Source organism: Bidens hawaiensis, unplaced genomic scaffold, assembly GCF_021521415.1.
Source record: "Bidens hawaiensis isolate Kalapana, Puna unplaced genomic scaffold, B.hawaiensis_p1.1 tig00023806_1, whole genome shotgun sequence".
NCBI classification, from domain to species: Eukaryota; Viridiplantae; Streptophyta; class Magnoliopsida; order Asterales; family Asteraceae; genus Bidens; species Bidens hawaiensis.
In genome coordinates, this window is record NW_027493740.1 from 157,036 (window position 1) to 180,237 (window position 23,202).

At 36.0% G+C, this 23,202-nt stretch overlaps 2 protein-coding genes and 1 pseudogene across 4 annotated transcripts; 1 reads left to right on the top strand and 2 right to left on the bottom strand.

The window, feature by feature from the left end:
• Nucleotides 1-227: 227 nt before the first annotated feature.
• Nucleotides 228-1,303, top strand: LOC143568081 (AT-hook motif nuclear-localized protein 22 pseudogene; annotated as a pseudogene).
• Nucleotides 1,304-6,981: 5,678 nt separating this feature from the next.
• LOC143568089 (kinesin-like protein KIN-UA) lies at nucleotides 6,982-13,992 on the bottom strand. Its single transcript, XM_077054327.1, has 19 exons — nucleotides 13,899-13,992; nucleotides 11,934-12,034; nucleotides 11,689-11,811; nucleotides 11,408-11,593; nucleotides 11,099-11,320; nucleotides 10,857-11,013; nucleotides 10,609-10,758; nucleotides 10,370-10,458; nucleotides 9,968-10,171; nucleotides 9,139-9,258; nucleotides 8,803-8,916; nucleotides 8,557-8,688; nucleotides 8,363-8,432; nucleotides 8,194-8,286; nucleotides 7,966-8,094; nucleotides 7,754-7,879; nucleotides 7,462-7,605; nucleotides 7,220-7,348; nucleotides 6,982-7,142 (listed from the first exon to the last, which is right to left on the bottom strand). The coding sequence occupies exons 2-19, from the start codon at nucleotides 11,979-11,981 to the stop codon at nucleotides 6,982-6,984; spliced, it is 2,397 nt and encodes a 798-aa protein (XP_076910442.1). The 5' UTR covers nucleotides 11,982-12,034; nucleotides 13,899-13,992.
• Nucleotides 13,993-15,908: 1,916 nt separating this feature from the next.
• LOC143568085 (uncharacterized) lies at nucleotides 15,909-22,086 on the bottom strand. Of its 3 annotated transcripts, none has more exons than XM_077054322.1 (13): nucleotides 21,848-22,086; nucleotides 20,033-20,217; nucleotides 19,841-19,944; nucleotides 19,678-19,758; nucleotides 19,370-19,473; nucleotides 19,206-19,292; nucleotides 18,879-19,081; nucleotides 18,400-18,601; nucleotides 18,262-18,312; nucleotides 18,068-18,166; nucleotides 17,893-17,952; nucleotides 17,101-17,222; nucleotides 15,909-17,023 (listed from the first exon to the last, which is right to left on the bottom strand). In XM_077054322.1, exons 1-13 carry the CDS (start codon nucleotides 22,082-22,084, stop codon nucleotides 15,970-15,972), a joined length of 2,589 nt encoding a protein of 862 aa, XP_076910437.1. In that variant the 5' UTR covers nucleotides 22,085-22,086; the 3' UTR covers nucleotides 15,909-15,969. The 3 variants fall into 3 exon arrangements, with proteins under 3 accessions (XP_076910437.1, XP_076910436.1, XP_076910438.1); XM_077054321.1 differs by having other exon boundaries at nucleotides 17,101-17,225; XM_077054323.1 differs by lacking the exon at nucleotides 19,678-19,758 and having other exon boundaries at nucleotides 17,101-17,225.
• Nucleotides 22,087-23,202: the final 1,116 nt, after the last annotated feature.

The window sequence follows — 23,202 nt, forward strand, 5'->3', positions numbered from 1 at the left end:
TGAACAAAACAAACCCTAAAACCATTCATCTAACATTCAACACAAGTACACTTATAACACCAAATCTTGCATCAACCTAGCTCTGTGAATCCTGGATTCATACAAACCTTAAACACAACCTTAAATATAAATATGCCCTGAATTAATTTTGTCCAACTTTTTTCATTCATTTAAACTTACATCTTTAGCAAAAGCCATCCAAAATAAGCCAAGATTAGTTAGAGAAAATATTATACTTTTGTTTATAAAGTGAAGATTTGAAAAAAATGAATCCAGGGACAGCTCATGATCATCATCTACCTCCTCCTTTTCATACTAGAGACCATCATCATCAGTTTCAACCACCGGAGGAGGAAGATCAAAGCGGTGGAAGCCGTAAGTGGGACCGTGATGGTAATGATAATAATATTGATGGAGGAGGTGATCGTAGTAGTGGTGGTTCAAGGAGGCCACGTGGTCGTCCACCGGGAGCAAAGAACAAGCCGAAGCCGCCGGTTATAGTGACTAGGGACAGTCCGAATGCGCTCCGGTCTCATGTGATAGAGGTAGCTAATGGATGTGATATCCAAGAAAGTATAGCGGATTTCGCTACAAGAAGGCAAAGGGGGGTTAGTATCTTGAGTGGTACCGGCACGGTTATAAATGTAACCCTGAAGCAGCCAACAGCTCCAGGGGAAGTTTTAACCCTTCACGGGCGATTTGAGATCTTATCGCTCTCAGGGTCCTTTCTTCCCCCTCCTGCTCCACCGGCTGTTTCAGGGTTTACCATCTGTTTATCTGGTGGTCAAGGGCAAGTGGTCGGAGGGGGAGTTGCGGGGCCCTTGTTGGCATCTGGGCCAGTGGTAATCATGGCCGCTTCGTTTGGAAATGCGGCGTATGAACGACTTCCTCTTGAGGAAGAGGAGACTACCGCGGTTTCAGGAAACGAACGTTTAGGATCCCCTTCCCGGATCAATGATCAACAACTCGTGGAGGCGAATCCGAATCCGTCTTTATTGATCCATGGACTGCCTCCTAATATGATAAATTCGTGTCAAATGCCGACGGATCAAGCTTATTGGGGTGCAAATCGTCCCCCTTTTGGATGAGAAGGATCAAGAGGAATTAATCAAACAAGTACTATTATATCATTCTTCTCCATCCTTACTTTCACTTAATCTTGTGCAATTTCCTTTAATTTTAACATGAGTTAGTATGTTAATTTGTGATGTTAGTTGATTAAAAAGATTAGGCTTTCATAGCATGTTTGATCAAGAACTGAGATTGTACAAAAACTTGTGAAATTATTCAATTAATAACCTTGTTGTGAACTTTAATGTATTAGTAACATTAATACTCTTTCTTGTTTCTATGCACACCTAGCATTGAAGTTAAGACCTCTAATGGAGTTGCATGTACTTGTCTTGAAGAAGCTTGTAAAGACTAATTAAGGTGGACAGGACATTTTAGATGCTTTACTTTGTTTGTATATACAGTATTCAAAGGTTTTGTTAATTTTTAAGTTGTATGAATTAAACCATCATTAAAACCATTCAAAATCTTAACTGCAAAGCTCTCAAATATATGGGCTTCATAAGTTAAGTACACATCATAATGACATGAATAATCATACTTTATGATCATGTTTAGTTTTATAAGTTATCTGATATTGTGTCCATAACTTAATGGCTTTAATTAGGATTGATATGGGTGTTCAAGAAAACACGTGTATTTTTGTTGTGTGTGCATATATATAATCATTTTTCTATACTCTCTATAATATAAGTTCATCTCTCTATATCAGTATATGTAGATCTATGTTTGGCTGTTGCTTGACTGTCTTTATTTAGGGTTTGAAGAGATAGATAGATAGATAGATATGATGGGGGGTGATTACACGTGTAAGTGAAGTAGCTCTTTACTTGGCTCTTTTCCAAAGCAAGCAACTGCAAATGCACCCCCACCCACGTACACACACCATTTTCTGCTTCATCACGACATTTGTATCCTTTCTCTCTTAAATAATTTCTGCTATGATACTTATATTTTATGTATATATAGATAAAAAATTCGATACATTGATTGATTGATATTGGCTTTTCAAAAAAAAAAAAGATAAGATAAGATAAAGGATTCAATACATTAATCCTTTATCGTGCAATATATGCGCGACACTCCGAAATGTTGATTTTCAATAATTTCGTCCATTGTCACAACCATCGTCTACCGTCGTAAACACCATCTTCTTCCATCACGACCATCAATCATTGTTCACATGTTAGTTGATCAAATTGACCAATTGAAATTGAGATTGCTTGCTGAACCTAATTGATCAATTAACCTTGAAATTGATCAAATTAATTATCAATTTGAAGCTTCAATCAATCAATTTTGAGTTTTGAGTTATGGGTTTTAATCTAGAATGTATCAGGATTTAAGTCTGTACGTTTTAGGTTTTAAGATTGAACGCTTTAAAGTTTAACCTTGAACGTTTTAAAGTTGGGAAGTGGCTTGAACTCTTTTGGTTTTTTAATATTAAACGTATTTCGCGTCATAATATACGTTAAGCAATTATTGTACGTTAACGCACCCCGATTCAAATAAAAAACAATTGTTTTGTAAGAAGTATGAGAAGACTTTAAAGTAAAATAAACCAATAAAATAGGACATCATACCATGTAAATATGACAGCTTTTATAAAATCTCAACCGCTAACTCCTAGATCAAAGGTATAAATATATTCTTTTATTTCTAACAAAACTATTGTTTTTTATAATAACCTTCTTATTACATATTTGTGTTTGTGTGTGTGTATATATATATATATATAGATATAGATATGTGTGTGTATGTATGTACATGTGAGTGTGACTGGGTGTGATCTTTCTTTTACTGTATGTGGGTTCCCTGCAGAAGAAAGAAAGTGATTGGGTTGTCTTGAGTGAGGAAGGGAGATGCTTTGTTGAACCCTATATGCTTTTCTTTACATTTTAATTTACATTTCCTATATTTTTAATATTAATTAATTACATCAATCATACCCAGTAAAATCCCACTGACAGCAGAGCTATAGGTAGGGTCTGGGGAGGGTGGGATGTAGGCACACCGTACCTCTATCCAAAGGAATAAAGAGGTGGCTTCCAGAGAGACCCTTGGCTCTAAGAACATGTGTATGAAGCAAAAAAAAAAAAAAAAGTTTAACAGTTATATAAAAAACTACTACTAATTATAATAATATTAATAAAAAGGTCACAGTTTAACCGCAATATAAAAGCTAATAATAATAATAATAAAATATGTAAGGGAAATACCATTATGGTATGTGACCTAAATAAGTTAAGTCTAAGCCCTAAGGTATTCAATTCTCTCTAAAAATCCTTAACTTTAATTCTACTTCTCCACGAATTCCTATCCTCAACCATGTCCTCGGAGAGGTTTAGGTCTATCAAATCATGCTTAATCCTCTCATCCCAAGTCAATTTCGGTCGTCCTCTACCCCTCCTCCCCTCTATAGTAATGTTTTCTACGGATCTAACAGGATTCGTCGTCTGTCTTCTCTTTACATGTCCAAACCATCTCAATCTCCACTCTCTTATCTTGTCTGCTATGTTCGCCACCCCTAATCTCTCGCGAAGCACAACGTTTCTTATTCTGTCTAGCCTTGTGTGCCCACACATCCAACGTAGCATTCTCATTTCTGCTACCTCCATCTTCCGCACTTGTGCCTTCTTGATGGCCCAACAATCTGTTCCATATAGCATTGCAGGTCTAACTGCCACCCTATAGAATTTTCCCTTCAGATTAGTCGGGAAACTCTTGTCGCATAATATACCTGTGGCTGCTTTCCATCTACACCATCCTACCTGAACTCGGTGGGTCACATCACTGTCTAATTCCCCATCGCTCTGTACAAATGATCCTAAATACTTGAACTTCGTTACCTGCGGGACCACCTGCCCTTCAATTGTGATGTGTGCGTCTTCACTGTCGTTTATCTCACCAAAATCACAATGTAGGTACTCCGTCTTAGATCGGCTAATCTTTAAACCTTTTGTCTCTAAGGTTGTTCGCCACTCCTCAAGCCTCATGTTTAGATCTTGTTTTTTCTCAGCAAGTAACACAATATCGTCTGCGAACATCATGCACCACGGGAGAGTCCCTTGAATCGACTTTGACAACTCATCCAAGACTACTGCAAAAAGAAACGGGCTCAACGCTGACCCCTGGTGAAGACCTACCTCTACAGGAAAGAAATCAGTATCCCCCACTGGCGCACGGACACTTGTTTCACTCCTGGTATACATATCCATAATTATCTCTATGTATTTCCTGGGCACTCTTCTACCCTCCAAGCACTCCCAGAGCACCTGTCGTGGCACACTGTCGTAGGCCTTTTCTAGGTCAATAAACACCATATGTAGATCACGCTTCTTCTCCCTATACTTTTCCATTAATCTTCTTCTCCCTATATTAATTAATTACATGAGACATTAAAAAAAATTAGTTACATGACCTGTTAATAAAAGTTTAAAGTAGGAGCTTTATTCTTTGTTGGTAATTAAGATAACTATATATATTTTGTTCAAATAGTTGGAAGATTGAAACCCACTCGAGAAACTTGGTCGAGTGATGATTTGTTCATAATTAGCCAAGACGTACCTATCGCTGATCATCTCATTTACAAAAAAACTCGAGCATGAGCGGACCTCGGCTCAGGTTGTATACATAGTGATAACTATTCCATGTTGATATATATACATGTATACATGCAAACAAAAAATGTTCACCTACACACATGCATAATATTGAAGGGAAATGATCAAAATAGCCAAATGAACTAGTGAAGTGGATTAAACATTTTACAAAAATAGGCTAAGATAAATAGATTTATGCTACAAATCAAGGTGCCTAAGTATCATTGTATAGGCTACAAAGGTGCTAAGGGTATTTCAATGCTGTAGGGTTTTGCACTTAGGTGCTAAGGGTTTTGCACTTAGGTTTCAGAGGCACCTAAATATCAACGTACGGCTACAAAGGTTTCTAAGCGTATTCCAAGGTTGTATGAGGTATGTGCTTACACTTCAGAGTTGCCTAGTGATGCCTAAATGGATTATGCATCTCTCTCTTATTGGTTGCTATTTTTGTATAACAACTCATTCACTATTTAATTCTACTCTGAAATTATACAATTTTTTTTTACAACCATGAAATCCTCACCTAGAGGTGTTCACGATCCACTTTTGATGGTTTTTGGGTCAAACTGTAACTAAACCGTTGTCAACAGTTTTTTATTATCAAAAACTGAAACCAAACCGTTGAAATTTAAAACCGAACCGTTATAAGCGATTTGGTTCTAGTTTGGTTTCACGGTTTTAAAATTATAATTTTTTAAAGGTGAAAGCCGACTTACTGGTTTCCAGTAAATAATTAAATATTAAAAATTTATTACGTGATGTGATTTTTTAACCAATCAAACATTAGTGGTTCGTATGTTTAAAAATTCATTTCAACATAAATAAAAAAGAAGTCTTGCATGTTTGAACAAAATAACATAATAATTAATGGCCAATTCATTTTAAACAATTTGCAAAATAAAACGGTTTTACTTAACATTTCATAAATTAGCCTAGTGTTCACTTCAAATTTTAAGTAAGCTAATTTAAATAGTTATATATATATATATATGGGAGATTTCAAATGAGAACCCCTTTGAGTTTTAAAAACTCAGTGTAAAGATTTTTTTTTCGAATTTTTTTTACACATGCGTAATATATGTAGGTTACATAGACGTAAAAAAAATTACAGAATTTTTTACGCACCGAGTCGACTTTTTACACATGTGTAACAGACGTAAAAGTTAGTATAATCAGTTACATCTTTATTCTCTCTCCTACTTTGACTTTTTTGACAGATTTAATCTCAACCACATATTCCAATCTATTTAATTAAATGTGTGGACTAGAATGGAGTTCTTAAGTTCTTAAAACTCAACATGGATCTCAAAAAATCCCTCCTCTATATATATATATATATGGTAATTAAATCTCACATCCAGTCTGTTTTCATACGACCGGTTTTTGATATAAACCGTAAACCAAACGTTCGCTACGGTTTAAAACTTTTAAAACCAACCAGCCGAAAGTAACGGAAAAAAACCAACCACGAAACCAAACCGATGAACGGTTTGGACAGTTTCACGGTTTGAAACAGAACCGTGAACACCCTATCCTCACCACTTGAAATAGCAAGATTTTACTCTATCACCGTTGGATCAAATGCTCTTTATAGCAGTCAACATAATTGAAGGCATCAAGTTACCTATTAAGGGTGTAAATTCTCAAGTGAGTACCTAATGCTTTTAAAATTGAAGTCAACAATGTATGGTCCAATTAAAGAACAACCCCAATTTTGAATTGTCGTATTACTTGATTATTTATAATTATTCAATCAAGTAGTTTGACTAATGCCTTCTGAGTATGGATGTCGTGTTTTTGAATTACATAAGAAATTCAATTTTGATGGGCTATGTATGAATTGTGGCATGCTAAATACCTGCAAGTGGCATTATGTGTTGAAAGCCTTCACTTTCATGATTGAGTCACTCACTTTTTTTAAAAGCTTTTGAAATCACCCCAGTACTCGAGTGAGCTCTTCTAAGATGAAATGTCAAACATCCATATTGATTTGGACGCTTCAAGCCTGACTCACCTAGAAACACCATTAAGAAGGAAATCCACCACTATGAGAATGAAAAGTTTCATGAAGATTCCATGCCTTAACCGTAGTCACTTTCACATTTGAGGTTTTATTTCACAAACGAGGTTAATGAACCTCACATTTAAAGTGTGTGATAAATTAATCTCTCCTAAGTTTTAGAGTGAAAAATATATTACTAACAAATTAATTACAGACATATAATGCAGGTGTCTGCTGTCCTAGACAACGCTGTACGTAGAACGGTCACACACCGCCGACGTATGTTACAAAAATATGATTGAGAGTTTAGATTTCTACTCGTGAGCGCCTCAATTCAGACGAAAAGATTTTACTATTAGTCAACGTACGGCGAGCAAGAGCACGTATGTCCTCTCGGGAGCAATCACGTGAGATACGAACTAGCTCCCACAACGCACCTCCACTTACCATGTCTTTTGCATTTACTTCTGAGATCACAAATAATGTTGTCTGTTTATTAATCATCTATCATATAATTCAGATTGCAACGAAATGAAATACTTACCGTGTTGTGCTAAATGACAAAGTGCAAGCTCGATGTGCCGTCTTATGATTGATGCGTCGTTGTTGGCATTTTGCACGATCCATGGAAGTGCCCCGTCTTCTATCAACATAGATCGGGTGTTCTTGTTTCCTAACACAGAAAATTTACAAAACTTCCCTTTAAAAGATGCCGTTTGAAAACTACAACTGTATTTGAACTATATTAAGTTAAAACATACACATGCACACGCGCACATAAAATACCTTTGCGAGAAGTTCGGGACTCGCATTTTGCAAAATTTGCAACTCCGCGTGCTACTTGAGAAAGAACGTCTGGATGTCTTGACCTAACCATCCCTAGCAAGGCCTTGATTCCACCTTCTGATCGCAACCGTGTCTGTAGTTTATCTGAAATCCAATACATAGACAATATGTTACCAGCTTTCGTAAATATCAGAGCCAATTAGAGAGGAATTGGTTGGGGCAATCATGTAATTGTGTAAACTAACAAAGAAACTATCAGAAGTAGTATATAAAAATGAAAAATAGTAAGTACCATTTCCACATAGATTGGCAATAGCTCCAGATACCATTCGTAGAGTCTGTGGATCCTCAGCATCAGCTGCAGTCATCGCCAACAGGCTAATCCCACCTTGAGCCATTATAAGTTCTTGATTAGCTTCTGCATAAAATATCAATAAAGATTACCAAAAACAACATGGAAGCGTGTATGTATGTACGTGTGTACATGTATAGAGAGATATAGACCATTCATTGCAAGATTTGCAATAGCACCAGCTGCTATTCTGCAAATTGTTTCATCAAAGCTTCTGCTTGTAAGGAGATCCAACAGTGATGACAGACCACCAGCTTCAACTATTCTTTCCTGATTACTATCTGCACATTACATTTTTCACTTTTAACAGCTTTAGAAATAATCTATCAGACTTAAAAAGAAGATATGCGCTTGATAATAGGGTTTTAGGAAACAATAACCTTCAGCTGCTAGGTTGGCCACCACCTTAACTGCATGCAAACGAACATTAAGATCTTCTGACTCTAGCAAACACAGGATCTTTTGCAATCCAACTTTATAATTTGATTGAGAGAACCATATTAGAAAAATATAAACCACTTTATAGCATTAATGGCAAATTCTGCATACCATGTTCATGAAGATTAGCTATTGACGTTCTGTCTCCATTGCTTTGATTATCAAGCTGCGAGCATCTTGGCTAAAACAAAAAACGACCCAAATGTTCACCTCCTTTTGTAATGCATATTTAAAGTGACTAGTAGATACATCGTGACACAAAGAATCATCAAAGTTATAATGTGTATACACATCAAGCTTTCTACCTGACCAGAACTGAGAGTCAGTTGCGTCAATCTGCTTTGCAACATTAAAACTTCTTCCTCAAGTTTCTGTTTTTGACGAATTTCTTCATCCAATAAATTTTGAAGCTTTATAACATCAGCATCCACACCTGCCTAGTTATGAGGATAATATGTAATGTAATACATATTCCAGTATTCAAAAATTTAGTCAAAATCTTAAATACTGATAACACTTATTCTAGCTTGATATTAAAAAAAAATACAGACCTCTGAAGGGTGAACTTGTGAGTTCTTAAGATTTTGGATCTCCTCTTCAGCTCGTTTTTGTAAAGCAATTTCCTTCTGAAGCTTTATTTTTAATTCTGTAACATCTTCATTAACCTGTTAATTTAGGGGAGTGAGTGATGAAAGAATACTGTGATATATATGATGGGAAAATAGAATTTGAATTTTGCAGCATAATCATCTTGTACTCATATAAAACATAATCAAGAACACATTTTTAACTGTATGGAACTTAAATTTTGTAGAATGGTGATTCTATGGATGACACTTGTGAAATATCTTTAATTTATATAGAATTTCAGGCTTGATAGTTTATACCTCTCCACCATGACCGTTAATGAAGCCATTGGTTCCATGTTTTGAATGGTTGCTCATCCACTTCTCCTCTAGCTTTTTAATAGATTCCATGTAGTCCATCTGGCATTTCATTTTCCCTGTCTACAAGAACATAAAACATTCTAGGCTTAGCAAAAATGCATAGGGGTATGAAAGTTCAACCAAAAGCCTCACACTGAGTGAAGCATGCAAATCTATAGGAGCAAACGGCTCAAAAAAGAATAGAACTTGTTCTGAAGAGTTATCTTGTTCTGAAGAAAATTTTAATTTGAAAATAATTATAAACTGTCAAATCAGATGCCAAGTTGCATATACATATACACAAAAGAATATAAGATGCCATGTCAGCACCTTTTAAATATCAACAAAAAATGCCACGTTCCTGGTTTAACTGTGTGCATTAATAGAGGTAAACAACTTTTTGTGGCATAATGTAACTTGGTTGCTAAAATTGGTGATAAATGTAAGTTGGTTTCTATTTTATGCCTATTGTAGAATTGGATGTTAAAATCAAGAAAAGTTATTTATATTTGTGCAGTTTGCCTAATTTATAACAACTATTGGAACTGGTTTAACTGTGTGCATTAATAGAGGTAAACAACTTTTTGTGGCATAATGTAACTTGGTTGCTAAAATTGGTGATAAATGTAAGTTGGTTTCTATTTTATGCCTATTGTAGAATTGGATGTTAAAATCAAGAAAAGTTATTTATATTTGTGCAGTTTGCCTAATTTATAACAACTATTGGAACTTTGAAGGCATGTATTGTAGAGAAAAAAGTTGCATTACAATCACAAATCTCTAAACTAACCTCCAAAGCTTCAGCATAATTATTTTCAGCCTCAGATATACGCTGTTGTGCTTCTATTGTTGTCCTTTCAATTTCATACTCAAATGCTTTCTGCTGTCTTTCATTTTCGGCAATGAGTTTGTCAATCTGTGTCTCAAGTCTTTTACACAAACTTCTGTAATCAAACTCCTCCTTTATTTTCAACATGTTCTCAACCTTCATTGCCTGAGATGGAACAAAAATGACACTTAAAACACCATTTATAAACAACTGAGCCCTATAAATGATGCATGAGATTCTGCTCTATGGATTATGGTAATTGTTTCAGAAAATGGTCAACTTTATACAGAAAATAATGACCATAAAACATATACAATTATTTGTTTTCCGAATTTTTAGACCGTCAAAACCTAGGTTGCTCACCCTTTGTCCAAACAAAATAGTACTTGTAGTTTCTGCACGATGTCGTGGAGATGGGCCCACAGTTACAATCAATGATGTTCTTGCAGTACCTGCAAATACCATGTACAAGCAACTCATGATTATGTGATGTTGACACCACCATCTACAAGGGTGTGTAATCATTTCAAACATATGTTGCTTCAATATAAGCTATAGAAGTAATAAAAAATAATAAGTTGCTAATGTTCTAAAGAACTGACCTCCAAATGAATCTTTAAGCAGCCTCGTCAGCTTAGAATCTCTTACAGGTACATGAGGACTATTCTCTGCAAGAGCATTTATGCATTTTCCTAATGCACTTAAAGAAAGATTTATAGATTTTGCTTCCTCTAATGTGTGTCCCTCACTTCCTGAAAATAAATACCTAGTGTAAGATTATAACTATATAAAATTAACACCTTAACAGAATCTTATAACAGATTGTTTAAAACAATTTATGCCTATACACCTGACTTGTGAGCACGTTCAGAGCCTGCAAGATCTACAACAACTAATTTGCCTTTTCGAATAACAGGTGGCTTAGAATTTTTGCTCATGTGAAGGGAATGGTCATTTTCAGTTACAATCTCTGATACCATCTCTGTTACAGACCTCTTAATGTGCACCTGAAGAATTTCATCAAAAAAGTATGGTGTCAAGCTACCAACTTTAAATCGGATATTAAAATCAGAAAACTAGTAAGCAACTTACCATTAAAATAGCATGACTACGAGAAGACTCGGTGTTAAGTTTTGTGTTAGCAGCAACTCGATGTGCTTCTCCCAACCGCAACAATTCCATAAAATCATGGTGGGTTCGTATATCTACCAGAGTGGCTGCTGGTACAGACACATCACCAGTTTTGGGATCTTCAACAATTGAAATGTTATCATTTGTTGGATTTAATAGGTCTTGGATTGTCTCCATGTAAAGCTACAGCATTTCAATGAAGAATTTTATCTAGAGACTAGAATAGAAACTTAATTCATTAATGCATTTTATGTGTAAGGACATATGTACCTGCAAGTATGAGATCATGACTGAATCAGAATCCCGAGATATATTAGCTAGTATATCCTCCATTGCACGGACCATGATTCCACGTGCCGATGTGTCTTCATCACCCAATCGTCCTAAAGTAAAAGTCTTCCCTGTTCCTGTTTGACCATATGCCATTATTGTCCCATTGTACCCGTCCAGAACACTCTGAAATGCATAATTAAATATTATCAGCTCAAGTATAGGCTTTGCCATTGAACTACGAGTAAACGAACAGAAAAAGGTAATGAAACATCACCCACCTCAACCACAGGTTTTGCAACAACTTCATAAACACGCTTCTGGGATGCAGATTCAGTTAGCACTTCATCAAATTCATACGTATCTGAATCCCAATTGTTTTTCCGAAGTTTCAACCTTTTAAACTGAGATGGATCAATAAGTTTCGGTGATTAATCACTAATCACATGATTAACTTAACGCTAATTGGAAAAATATAGTTATATGTTCATTAAATTCTAAGTTATAAGAAGTAGCATTCTCACACCTCTGGTTGCAATTCCACACAGTCAGCAAAATCAGCATCTGCCACCATCTCCTCAGAACTTTGAGGTCTTAATCTGACAGCAACTCGAACTCGACCAGAAACTGCATCACAAATTCAATATATTAGTTTTAATTTCAATGTGATTTGTTGTTGGTGGGTTAGCCTACCCCAAATAGGATGGGATTTTGGACTTGTTGATGTTAAATTTTTTGGCAGTGGAGATAAAATATTGCAGCACCAACAAAGCACACATGCATTAGTGTAGAAAGTTTACCTCTATAGACCATGACATGTGTTGCATACCAGTACCAATACAAATAAGTTAGCATCAACACCAATGCATGTGTGCTTCATTGATGCTGCATTAGGATTCAGACCATCTAAAGAATCCGATCAGCAAAACTTTGGGGGTACTACATCTTTCACCAACATAATTCTAACATTATCAGCAAATTAGGAAGTTTTAAGCTCTTTGGTCCAGTTTATTACAGATTATTATCAAGTGTGACTTGTGAGTTTCTGTTACTCTGTATGCTCTGATAATTGAAATATCTTATCTTAGGTTTAGTTCTAGACAATGCGCGTCAATATAGCCCTCAAACTCAAGATATTCACAATTGTTACTAACAGCAGCAATCAGATTCAGACTTCACTCTTCAGCCTGCAAGCTATTAAGTATTAACTACTAATACACTAAAATACCTAGTCTAGAGTGCAAGATCAAAATCACCACTTACAAAATCTAAAACGACAAACATGATTGTACAAAATAATATATATATATATATATATATATATATATATATATAAGAAGATGGGTTATAGGTGCAGGGGACTAGTATGGCATTCGGTGATCAATCAACCAAACAACATGAAATCATTGAAAAATTTAGATAAAAGTACAATAAGAATATTGCACATATTTAGCGTGTCGTTCATTCTCATCCTATGAAAAGGTTAGTCTTACTTGGGTCCTAGACTCTCACCAGCAGCTTAGATATAGTCCAGAATGCTACCATATCATTAAAAAACCACTGTAGTAGTCATACCATAACACTATTTTTCAACATGTGGAATCATTCTCTAGAAGCAAACTTGATCTATTGATCTCACAACTCCTAAACAAGCGCACTAATGCTAACCAATAACACAGTTAGGGGTGAGCAGACAACTGAATTAACTGAAAAAACCAAAACCGACTGTTAATTTTTTGTTTATTTGAAAAACCGAATTTTCGGTTTCGGTTCAGTTTTCCATTTTTAATTAAAAAACTGAAAAGAAAACCGAACCAATTGATGGTGATGAAAATTATGAAGACTATGACTAAACTTTGAAGATGAACAAGATGATGAATGAAGATTAGGACTAAACTTTTAGTGTTTTTTATTAAGAACTTGGTTAAATTTTAAAATCTACTACTCTAGCAACTTTGTATTCGTATGGTTCCACGTAACACACGCATATTTTTGTTTTTCGTATTCAATATATTTGTGGTACTCTAACACAAGCTTAAAATCATCTTCATTTTTAAAAATTTTTTGCAATGTCTACACATAATTGAAAAAAAAAAACCAACTATAACTGAACGGTTTGTATATCCAAAAACCGATGACTTTGGTTTCGGTTTCACCTAATAACCGAACCGAACTGAATCGTGCTCAGCCCTAAACACATTTTTTAGGGATGCGCATTTTTTTACTAGAATACCGGTACCGCAGTGGCACTGGTACTCTTTCATGTTTTCGGTATCGGTATGGATGTTATAGATACACAATGGTAAAACTGATTCTTTAACAATGTTGGAATCATAATTCATTCTAACAGCTGGCTGTAAATTAAATAGATCACAATGAATTCACAAGTTGTAAAGTAAAGTAAACCTAACTATAAATGAACAAATCTAAAAGCGTGAGATCGGCAGAAAGCTACACTAATGATAATGAGACAGAATTAGATAAAGCTCACCGGAATCATCAGAATCCTTAAGACCGGCACCGGAGCTGCTACGACGAACATTAGAGTTGTTGGATTTGAAGGAAGAAGAGGTTCTGAGATTATTATTGGAGGGAGGAGTACGATCTGTTTTCACCGTTCCTCTTCTATACGAAGAAGCCATTGCTCTTCACTTCACTTCACTTCACTTCACTTCACTTCACTTCAATTTCATTATCAAAATTGTTAATAATAATAAACAATCACTTTAACTTTATTGAGAAGGGTGTGGTTGATTTTGAGTTCAGTGGGGCCCACTTTTGCGGTGGGAGAATGGGGGGGAAAATGAAATGAAGACCAGACAGGCCATCAATATACAGTGCAGTACACATGCTTTTATTTCACCTCCAAACACAACAACATAATAATAATAATAATAATATAGTCCTTTTATACTTCTGCTTTACATATTTATACTCCTACAAATATTCAATAACCTTTAACTAATCCATCAGCATTCATAATATATCATATTTATGATGTTTCAATGATGTGAGTTGTTTGTGGATTTTTAACTAAAATGTTAATAACTAGAGCTTAGCGCGCCGGGTAGTCGATAAAACTCAGGATGGTAAAACCCAAACATGGTCGGTTTCGGTTACAAGCATTATGGTGTCGGAACAAAAAGCGTAAATAAAACAAAACAAAAATAAAATAGTAAACTTGAGTGGACCAATAAGGTAACATCCGTCGGTAAAACCCGAGCATTGTCAGTCCCGACCGTTGAGGCGGTGAATCTACGCAAATTCGGTTGGTTTGCGACACTTTCATTACTGGAACTAAAATGAAAAAAATCAAAAAAAAATTGACATTCGGTCGGTTTTCGTTACCTTTGTAACGATAACAAAGCTAAAACGAAGGGCAAAAGGTCTGCATGAACAAAAACAAAAAAAAGTACGGTACCATAACTAAAACAAAAAAATGACATCCTGTCGGTTTTCATTACGTTCGTTACGCAACCGAGACTAAAAAACAACATGCCAAGGCACAGCTAAGGAAAGCCAAGGTGCCCATGGCCAAGGCCAAGAAACAAAAAACAAAATGCCAAGAACCAATAGTGTGCCGCAACTAGCCCAGTCGCGACTTTGCGACACCAAAGTTCTCATTTGTCATTATTAGTGATTTTGGTGAACCAGTTATACACTTTTGGACCACTTTGCGGCACCAAAATTCTCATTTGTTATTATTAGTAATTTTGATGTACCGGTTACAATGCAATGACACAACCATCCAATGATTCCAGCGATTCGAACCTTAGTCCCAAACCACTGACAACCCAATAATGCAATGGCACAACCATCCGACTACACCAACATCATTACTGAAATACAAAACCAAAATAATATATACAAACATCATATAAACTAATAAATACCACTTTGTCACACCAACTTCCTCAATTATACCAATTAGTAATAATACGTTAGCACCAACTATATTTAGATGATATCTTGTGCTATATATTATTATCTCCTCATGTCGCTATCGATATGCACATGAATAGATTGGAGACCAACCAATAGCACTTTTTTAATACAAGAGAATAAGAGATGCATATAAATCCAATTAAAATTGTTCTTTTCTGATGTCGTTATCTATATGTATGTGATCCTAAAATTTGGATTTCCATTGGCTTTCATATTTAAATACTTAGAGCTACAAACTACAAAGAAAACACAAGGGTATGGAGTGACTAATAACTCAAATTTAATAAAACAGTGCATAATCAGACTTAAAAAAAAAAAGAAAAAGTACATTGCACCTAAACCTCTCTTCGGTTTACATCATATTTACCATAAATAAAATTTAATTATTTTGGTAAATACATAGTTGATCTAAGACAAGATAAATGAATTTACACCTTCCTACCCGACTAAGGACTAGTTTGACACGTTTCCTTTTAGTCTTACCTTTTTTAGAATTTATTCATTTGACCCGCTAGAAAACAGATCGAAACCATTCATAAGTAGACCTGTCCAATTTAACGGCCTTTTCAAGGACTTGCAATCTTACCATGCCATAGATGAATCCATTTGATGCGGTTTTACCCCGAATCTTGCTGGGTTGCTTCGTCGCCATCGTCATCATCTTCATCCATTGTTTCAGCCGCCTTATTATCATTATTTGACGGATTATGATGACCCTCATTCTCCTCATCAGATTCGTCATCACCTTGGGTGCAATCCTGTGTATCAGAGTTAGAGGCCACACCTTTCTCACTGTCACTCTCTGTAACACCGACAAATTGGCCCTTCATTTCCGGTTCAATAATCCCTATCATCTTAGTAACCGCTTCATGCTCAGGGTTCCTTCCAACACCAGTTTGACTCTCGGCTGCTACACTAGCAGAATCATGCAAAACCCCAGCGCCACGAGTGCCGCCCTTATCAGAACCGACATTTCCTGGCGAATCATTCTCCCCGTGACATGAAGGGGCGGTCTCACAAGCCCAACTACCAGCAACTTCAGAAGCCAAAAGGTCATCTGTTCTAATGGTGTCTCCGGCTTCTGTGTCTTCTTCAATTGGGTCCTTTGATTGGTTAATAACATTCTCACCGCCATTGATGTTAGCCCTTTCTTCTTCCTCATCAACTACCATTGTATCATCAGCTAATTTATTCAAGTCGAGATTTTGAGTTTCGGTTTCGTGAACTTGTTCAGTTTCCATTGCCGCCGCATTGCCGCCCTCGATATCAGAACCAAACGCACCCTTACCGCTAGGGCCAAAACAGGGGAACTCTGCTTCTTGTGTTTCTTCACAAGTTTCTTGGTTTCGGGTATCACATTCATGCTTCTCGGTTACACTAGCTTCATCACTCGATGTCTCTGCTTGATTTCCGCGCTGTTTCTTGGTGGAAGTGCTTGAATCAGCCGCCTTCGCGCCGCCACTGCATTGAGACCCAATTGCTTCTTTGTTTTGGTGGTGAGAATCTATTTGATCCATGTTATCAATATTGGGGTTAATATCAACTGATATGTTTTCATAATTCTCTTCATCTTCTAGTGTTCTCTGCATCGCCTTTAATTGTTCCTGTTGCTTTGCAAATAAACTGGAGATCTCCTCTGTCGTTGAATAGAACGCCCGGAGCTGAGTTTCCCTGCATACCATGTAATATAACACTTCAAAAACTCATAAGCTAAGCTAAATAACTGCAATCAGAATTATTATTCTTACCGAAGCATTATTCTTTCTCGGGAGGCTTTTAGCCTGCGTTTTTCATATTCAAGATCTCGCATTGCAGCATTGATCTCGAGTTCAAGAGAAGAAACCTTAGCCCATGCTTCTTCCCTAGCTGCCTGCTAAACGCAAAGAAGAAACCTCAGTTCAAGGCTTTGAACCAGAGAAACTTAGCATGAGTTGCACATAATTTGCCCCCACAACTTTTCATCAGGGCCAGGCCGTCTCTGAGATGTGTTAAAAATTTTTTGGGCCAAAGGCGAAATAAAATCTTGAACCTTAAGTAAAAGGTTTTTTTTAAGCATTTAAATTTTTAAATGGGCTTACTTGGTTATGATTTGGGTTGTTCAAAAAAAATTTATGTCTCAAATGAGACTAGAACCCCCAACCTTTTGGTTGAGGGTGATACACCTTGCCACTACACCAAGCTAGTAGGTGTGTAATTGAGTTTAAAGATTAAAATTACATATTTGTTTATATAAAAATATATAATATATAAATTTAAAAAAATCCGGGCCTAGCGGGATGTTGGGCTGAGGGTGGTCGGCCACCCTGCCCCCCTTTATGGGCGGCCCTGCTTTTCATTCGATCAAAAGTTACAAATTTAACACGATTGATAACAAAAATAAAGCTAGAAGATCACTTGGTTAGTTTCACTATGTGAATTTGGTTCACATAGAAAACATATAAGGGACTCTCACTTTATATTTTTAATGGTGTTATCAGAGGTACAGAAGGAAAAAAACACCTGATAAAGATGATGAGAATACAATGTACAGAGATCCCTACCTTTTCACTCTCGAGTTCTTTTCTCAGTCTGCTAGTGTCTTGCTCAAGTTCTTGTACCTTCTGCAAGTGCATAATTGCAGAATGTACAATGATAAACCACTTTATATACAGGAAATAAAACATACAACACGAAACTGTAAGACAACTTATATCTTAGAAGCAGTAATAATCATACTTTTTTAGCAATGAAAGAAACTCGTTGCTCTTGAGAAAGCTGGGATTCGAGCTGGCGGACCTTATTATCAGAACTAACCAGTTTCTGCCTAGTGTCTTCCTGTTTTAACATCAAGTAATGATGAACTATAAAGTGTGTGAAAAAATAGTAAATATATGCCGACATTATAGTACAAGAAAGTTATGCATATTTACCAATTTGAATCGCAAAGTTTCCACCAATGAGCACCTTTCTTTCTCTGATTCCTGTAAATATAAGCATCCACACTCTTTACATTCTGTTGAGAGAAATAAAAACAAAGGATCCGTCATCAGAGAAAACAGTTCTCAAACCTGAAGCTTATTTATAATTTCTTGCTGTTCATTTTCTCGTCTAAGAGCAGCATCTGAAAGCAGTTTCAATTCCTCCTGAGCTTCTGATTTAACCCTCTGTACTGTGGCTGTCAGGTTTGCTATGGCCTTTTCTCTATCCTCTTTCCTCTGTTCTCTCTCTTCATCTAGAAGAGCCTTGAGTTCAGCTATAGATGCGCTCTGGCTACAAAATAAAATAAAAGGTTTGATATATTCTCCAAATCTATGTAGCATCTACACTTTTTATGTATATTATGCAATATATAACCTCATTAGATCAACAAGATAATGGTTGATTCAGCTTGTCTTACAAGAGAATTACAATAATAAGACTTTTAGGGCTAAGAAACATGAATAGCAACCCCCGAAGCCATCTTATAAGAGTAAAGCGTTCTTTTTATCCTGAAAGGAGTCTACTATCAGCATTTTACTAAATCTTAAACCACAAATTTTCGACTCACCTACGCATTATTTCATTTGCTTCAGTACAGGACTGAATGGAGGCATTAAGTCTTTCATTGAGGTCCACCATAGCATGTTTTTGTTCAGAATTTAATTTATTAACTTCAACTAATTCCTTCTGTTTTGCTTCAAATTGATTACGTATCTCCTGGAGCTCATCTACGTAAGTTTTTGAAATGGACTCCCTTAGGTTTTTCTTTTCCTGAAAATAAAGAGAGAAATCAGTTGCCACCTGACCCAAATACAACCCACAGAAAACGCATGCATGCAGATCATGTGAGTTGGATAACATATAGACCCAATGAGTATGCTGAAGCAAAACATACAACTTCATGAAGCTCAATGGCTGCACGGTGTTCATTACGTAATTGCTCAATGGTTGCAACATGATCTTCCAATTGCTTCCTTAGTTCCTACATGTGAATTAGAAGTAATAAGTCAAGATTATCTATTCTAGCAATGATAATTTACAAATTAAAAATAAAAATACCGTGTTTGACCGTTGAAGACTTCGAAAGTCATCTAGGGAAAGAGGACCTTCAGAAGCACCAATGCCAATTCCTTTTAGCCTCTTGGTTTCGGAGCCAAACTCATCTTTGCATCACAAAGAAAGTCATTTCAGAAATGTGTATGTGTGTGTACATCTTCAAAAATAACAAGATGCTTGAGAATAAAAGGGGATAGTTTTAGTGTACTACACTAGTTATAAATTAGTAAAAAGAGAGATGACAATTAATATTTTGCCATGTTGGTACAAGGAATCAAGCAAGAAAGACCTAAGGAATTACAGTTACATACCTGCTTTTCTTTTTAGAGGCAGGCTATCTGGCCCTGAATTAGCTTTAAGAACTTCTCGGAACACAAATGCAAAAGAAAGATCTGTAGCCATGATAAAATGACTACTTCAAATAAAGCACCAACAACACAGAAGAAAAAAAACAAAAAATGCAACTAAATTGACCATGTTGAGGAGGTGCTGCAAACGATATGATATCTCCATGATGTAGTTTAGACTCGGGACTGTTTTTATTCAACTTCTCCCAATTGAGATACGTTCCATTTGTGCTGCAAAAAGTTAAACAAGTCAAAAACAACTCACATCCAATTCCCCAAAGCGTATCAAACAAGCTCCATTTATTTAAAAGACAACAACCTGGTGTCTTTTAAGTAGCCACAATAATAGACTCTGGATTGACCCTGTTCATCTTCTTTAGCAACATTCTTCCTATATATCTTGCAATGTTGCTGACTGATTTGGTTTGATAAAATCTGGAACCGTGTATCTGCTACTGTTCGGCCAATGAGATGCTCTTCATTAGTCAGAAGCATATTTATTCCCTGCTTATCAATACTATCATCAGCGCCACTTCATTAAACTAAACACTAATTTAGTAAATTTAAACAAAAGTAGTCACTAATTAATTTAATGTTCAACCAGTGCTGTTAACTTCTGTGTCAAATTAACTCTCCTAATCACAATCCTGAAGCCAATAGACAATTGGTTACAAATTACAAAATGATATTACTCAACTAGTTACAGAATGAGATATATGGTTAAACCTCATGTGTAATCAATATCATTTTCAATGCCATACCATCACTTATACAAAATTGGTTACAAACCGCGTATCAGCTACTGTTTGGCTAAATAAGAAACTCATCACCAGTCAGAAGCATACTTATTCCCTACGTTATCAATACCGTTATCAGTGTCACTTCATTAAACTAAACACAAATTTATTAAATCTAAACAACTTCTATGTCAAATTAACTCTCCTATTCACAAATCTATACACAATTGGTTACAAATTGAAAAATGATAATACTTAACTGGTTACAGAATGAGATATGTGGTTAAACCTCACGGTTAACCAATATCATTATCAGTGTCGCACTGTCACTTATACAAAATTGGTTAAAAACCGCAATACCGCATATCAGACTATCAGCTACCGTTCGGCTAAATGAAAAGCTCACCACTAGTCAGAAGCATATTTATTCCCTACTTTATCAATACCATTATCAGTGTCACTTCATTAAACTAAACACAAATATATTAAATCTAAACAACTTCTGTGTTAAATTAACTCCACTAATCACAAGCCTATACACAATTGGTTACAAATTGAAGAACAATATTACTTAACTGGTTACAGAATGAGATATATGGTTAAACCGACCTGACAGTTAATTAATCAATATCAATATATCATTATCAGTGTCACTTATACACAATTGGTTACAAACCACATATCAGCTACTGTTCGGCGAAATGAGAAGCTCATCACTAGTCAGAAGCATATCAGTTCCCTAATTATCAATTCCACCATCAGTGTCACTTCATTAAACTAAACACAAATTTATTAAATCTAAAAAACTTATGTGTCAAATCAACTCCTCTAATCACAAACCTATACACAATTGGTTACAATTGAAGAACGATATCACCCAATTGGTTACAGAATGAGATATATAGTTAAACCTGACGGTTAGTGAGTTAGTAAATATCATTATCAGTGTCACATTGTCACTTATACTCAATTGATTACAAATTGAAGAATGATGTTACTTAATTGGTTACAGAATGAGATATATAGTTAAACCTGACGCTTAATCAATATCATTATCAGTATCACTTAATACACAATTGGTTACAAACCACGTATCGGCTACTGTTTGGCTAATAAGATGCTCAGTTTAGACAGAAACACGTTAAATCCTCGTGTGTTATCGTTTATTGCTTTCGTGTTTGTGTTAATCATTATCAGTGTCACACTGACACTTGTACTCAATTAGTTACAAACCGCGTATCGGCTACTATTCGGCTAGTCAGAAGCATATTAAACTTATGAAACCTAAACAAAACAAGTCACTAATTTAACGTTCAACCAATGCACGTTGACTTTGGTCAAATAAACTCTCGTATACACAATTGGTTAGATATAGAATTATAATTATTAGGTTAAACCTGACGGCGTTGGCGAGCTTTAGTAGAGATGGCAGTGAGTACGGCCCAAACATCGGGATCGGAGTACTGCAACGGCTGAGACGCGAGCTTTGAAGCGACGGAGAGTATGAAGTCATGAGGACTGGGTGATTTGTTGGACGAATCGGCGGGGCTAATGTTAGGGTTAGGGTTAGGGCTTGGTTTAGAGGAAATAGGGGTTACTTGGATGTTGTTATTATCGTCTCCATTGGTAGCCATGGCGGGAGATGCTGAAGAAAGAAAGAAAGAAAATAAGTTATGAGTGTGGTGGTTTTAGCGCCATAATTATTGAATGAAGTGTGAAGGAGACGCTACTGTTACAGTTAGTAAAGTCTGCAAGTAATTTGGGGTTTACGAATACGAACTCACATGTAAGACCATGCGGGCGACAAGGGGGATGGATTTTGGGCAATAACATAGTGACAAAATAGCGATTTGTGTGATGAAAATAATTATAAAACAGGGAGTGTGATTTTTGGCCTATAGCACCACTGCATCCTTCAAATAAAAATCGTTGACGTGGTGCCATGTATCAAAAATCCCCTCATTTTCACTTTTTATTTATTTTTAACGATAACCACTGGCTAAACCCCTTAAAAGCTTTAGTTGGTTTGATGTCGTGATATTTAATTTACTTGGACTTAAACCCGAAAATATGACGCATGAGTGGGATACCGGGATTCGAACCCATGATGTCAAACAGAAGAAATGTAAAACTTATTTTTTCAATCTTACTTTTAGAAATATATTTTTAATGATTTTTAATTATTTAAATAACAAATTATAATTTCTATTTGTAAATATCGGTGCTACTCACAAAATTCCCTGTATACTTTTACAATTCGTAAAGCATGTGGTACAACTAAGTTATGCATAACTCGTTTGTTACGTGTTATCCATTCTCTCCACTGACTCCACCTTGTGTTTATATGGTGAGAAAGAGAGAGAAAAAAAGTCTTTCATGTTGTTTTGTTCTTCGTGTTTTGCACCGGTGTACCCTTTTATTGTTCCTGCGTCGTCGGCATATAACTATCGTTTACTAAGAGGGGGTGATTTTGATTAAGTTCTTTACATGTCCAAGAGGTTGTTGAAACTGTAGTTGGGATCGTTGTTTGGCATGGAAGAATCTTAGAACGGCAAGTGCGAGGCTCTCTTCTCGCAACCCCTGTTGTAGCCACGATGGTCCAATAGGCTTATCTAAGCCAAATTTTTGTTACCATTTGTTGATGAGTGAGCTGTGGGGTTTTCAATCATTTCGTTGTGATCACGGATGATAGAATTTTCGCTATCGTAATGTAATCCCTTCATCTCAGTCGTTTTTCGGTTAGTTTGTAAGC

What these genes read in the sequence shown, in the direction of transcription:
- LOC143568089 (XM_077054327.1), bottom strand. Translation starts at nt 11,981, where the DNA reads ATGGTGGCAGATGCTGATTTTGCTGACTGTGTGGAATTGCAACCAGAG. An exon ending in ATTATGCTGAAGCTTTGGAG is followed by an intron (nt 9,259 to 9,967) that starts GTTAGTTTAGAG and finishes ATGTTCTTGTAG; the next exon opens with ACAGGGAAAATGAAATGCCA. An exon ending in GGCCAACCTAGCAGCTGAAG is followed by an intron (nt 8,095 to 8,193) that starts GTTATTGTTTCC and finishes TGTAATGTGCAG; the next exon opens with ATAGTAATCAGGAAAGAATA.
- LOC143568085 (XM_077054321.1), bottom strand. Translation starts at nt 22,084, where the DNA reads ATGGCTACCAATGGAGACGATAATAACAACATCCAAGTAACCCCTATT. An exon ending in GGCTACTTAAAAGACACCAG is followed by an intron (nt 19,945 to 20,032) that starts GTTGTTGTCTTT and finishes AACTTTTTGCAG; the next exon opens with CACAAATGGAACGTATCTCA. An exon ending in TTTCTTTCATTGCTAAAAAA is followed by an intron (nt 17,953 to 18,067) that starts GTATGATTATTA and finishes ATGCACTTGCAG; the next exon opens with AAGGTACAAGAACTTGAGCA.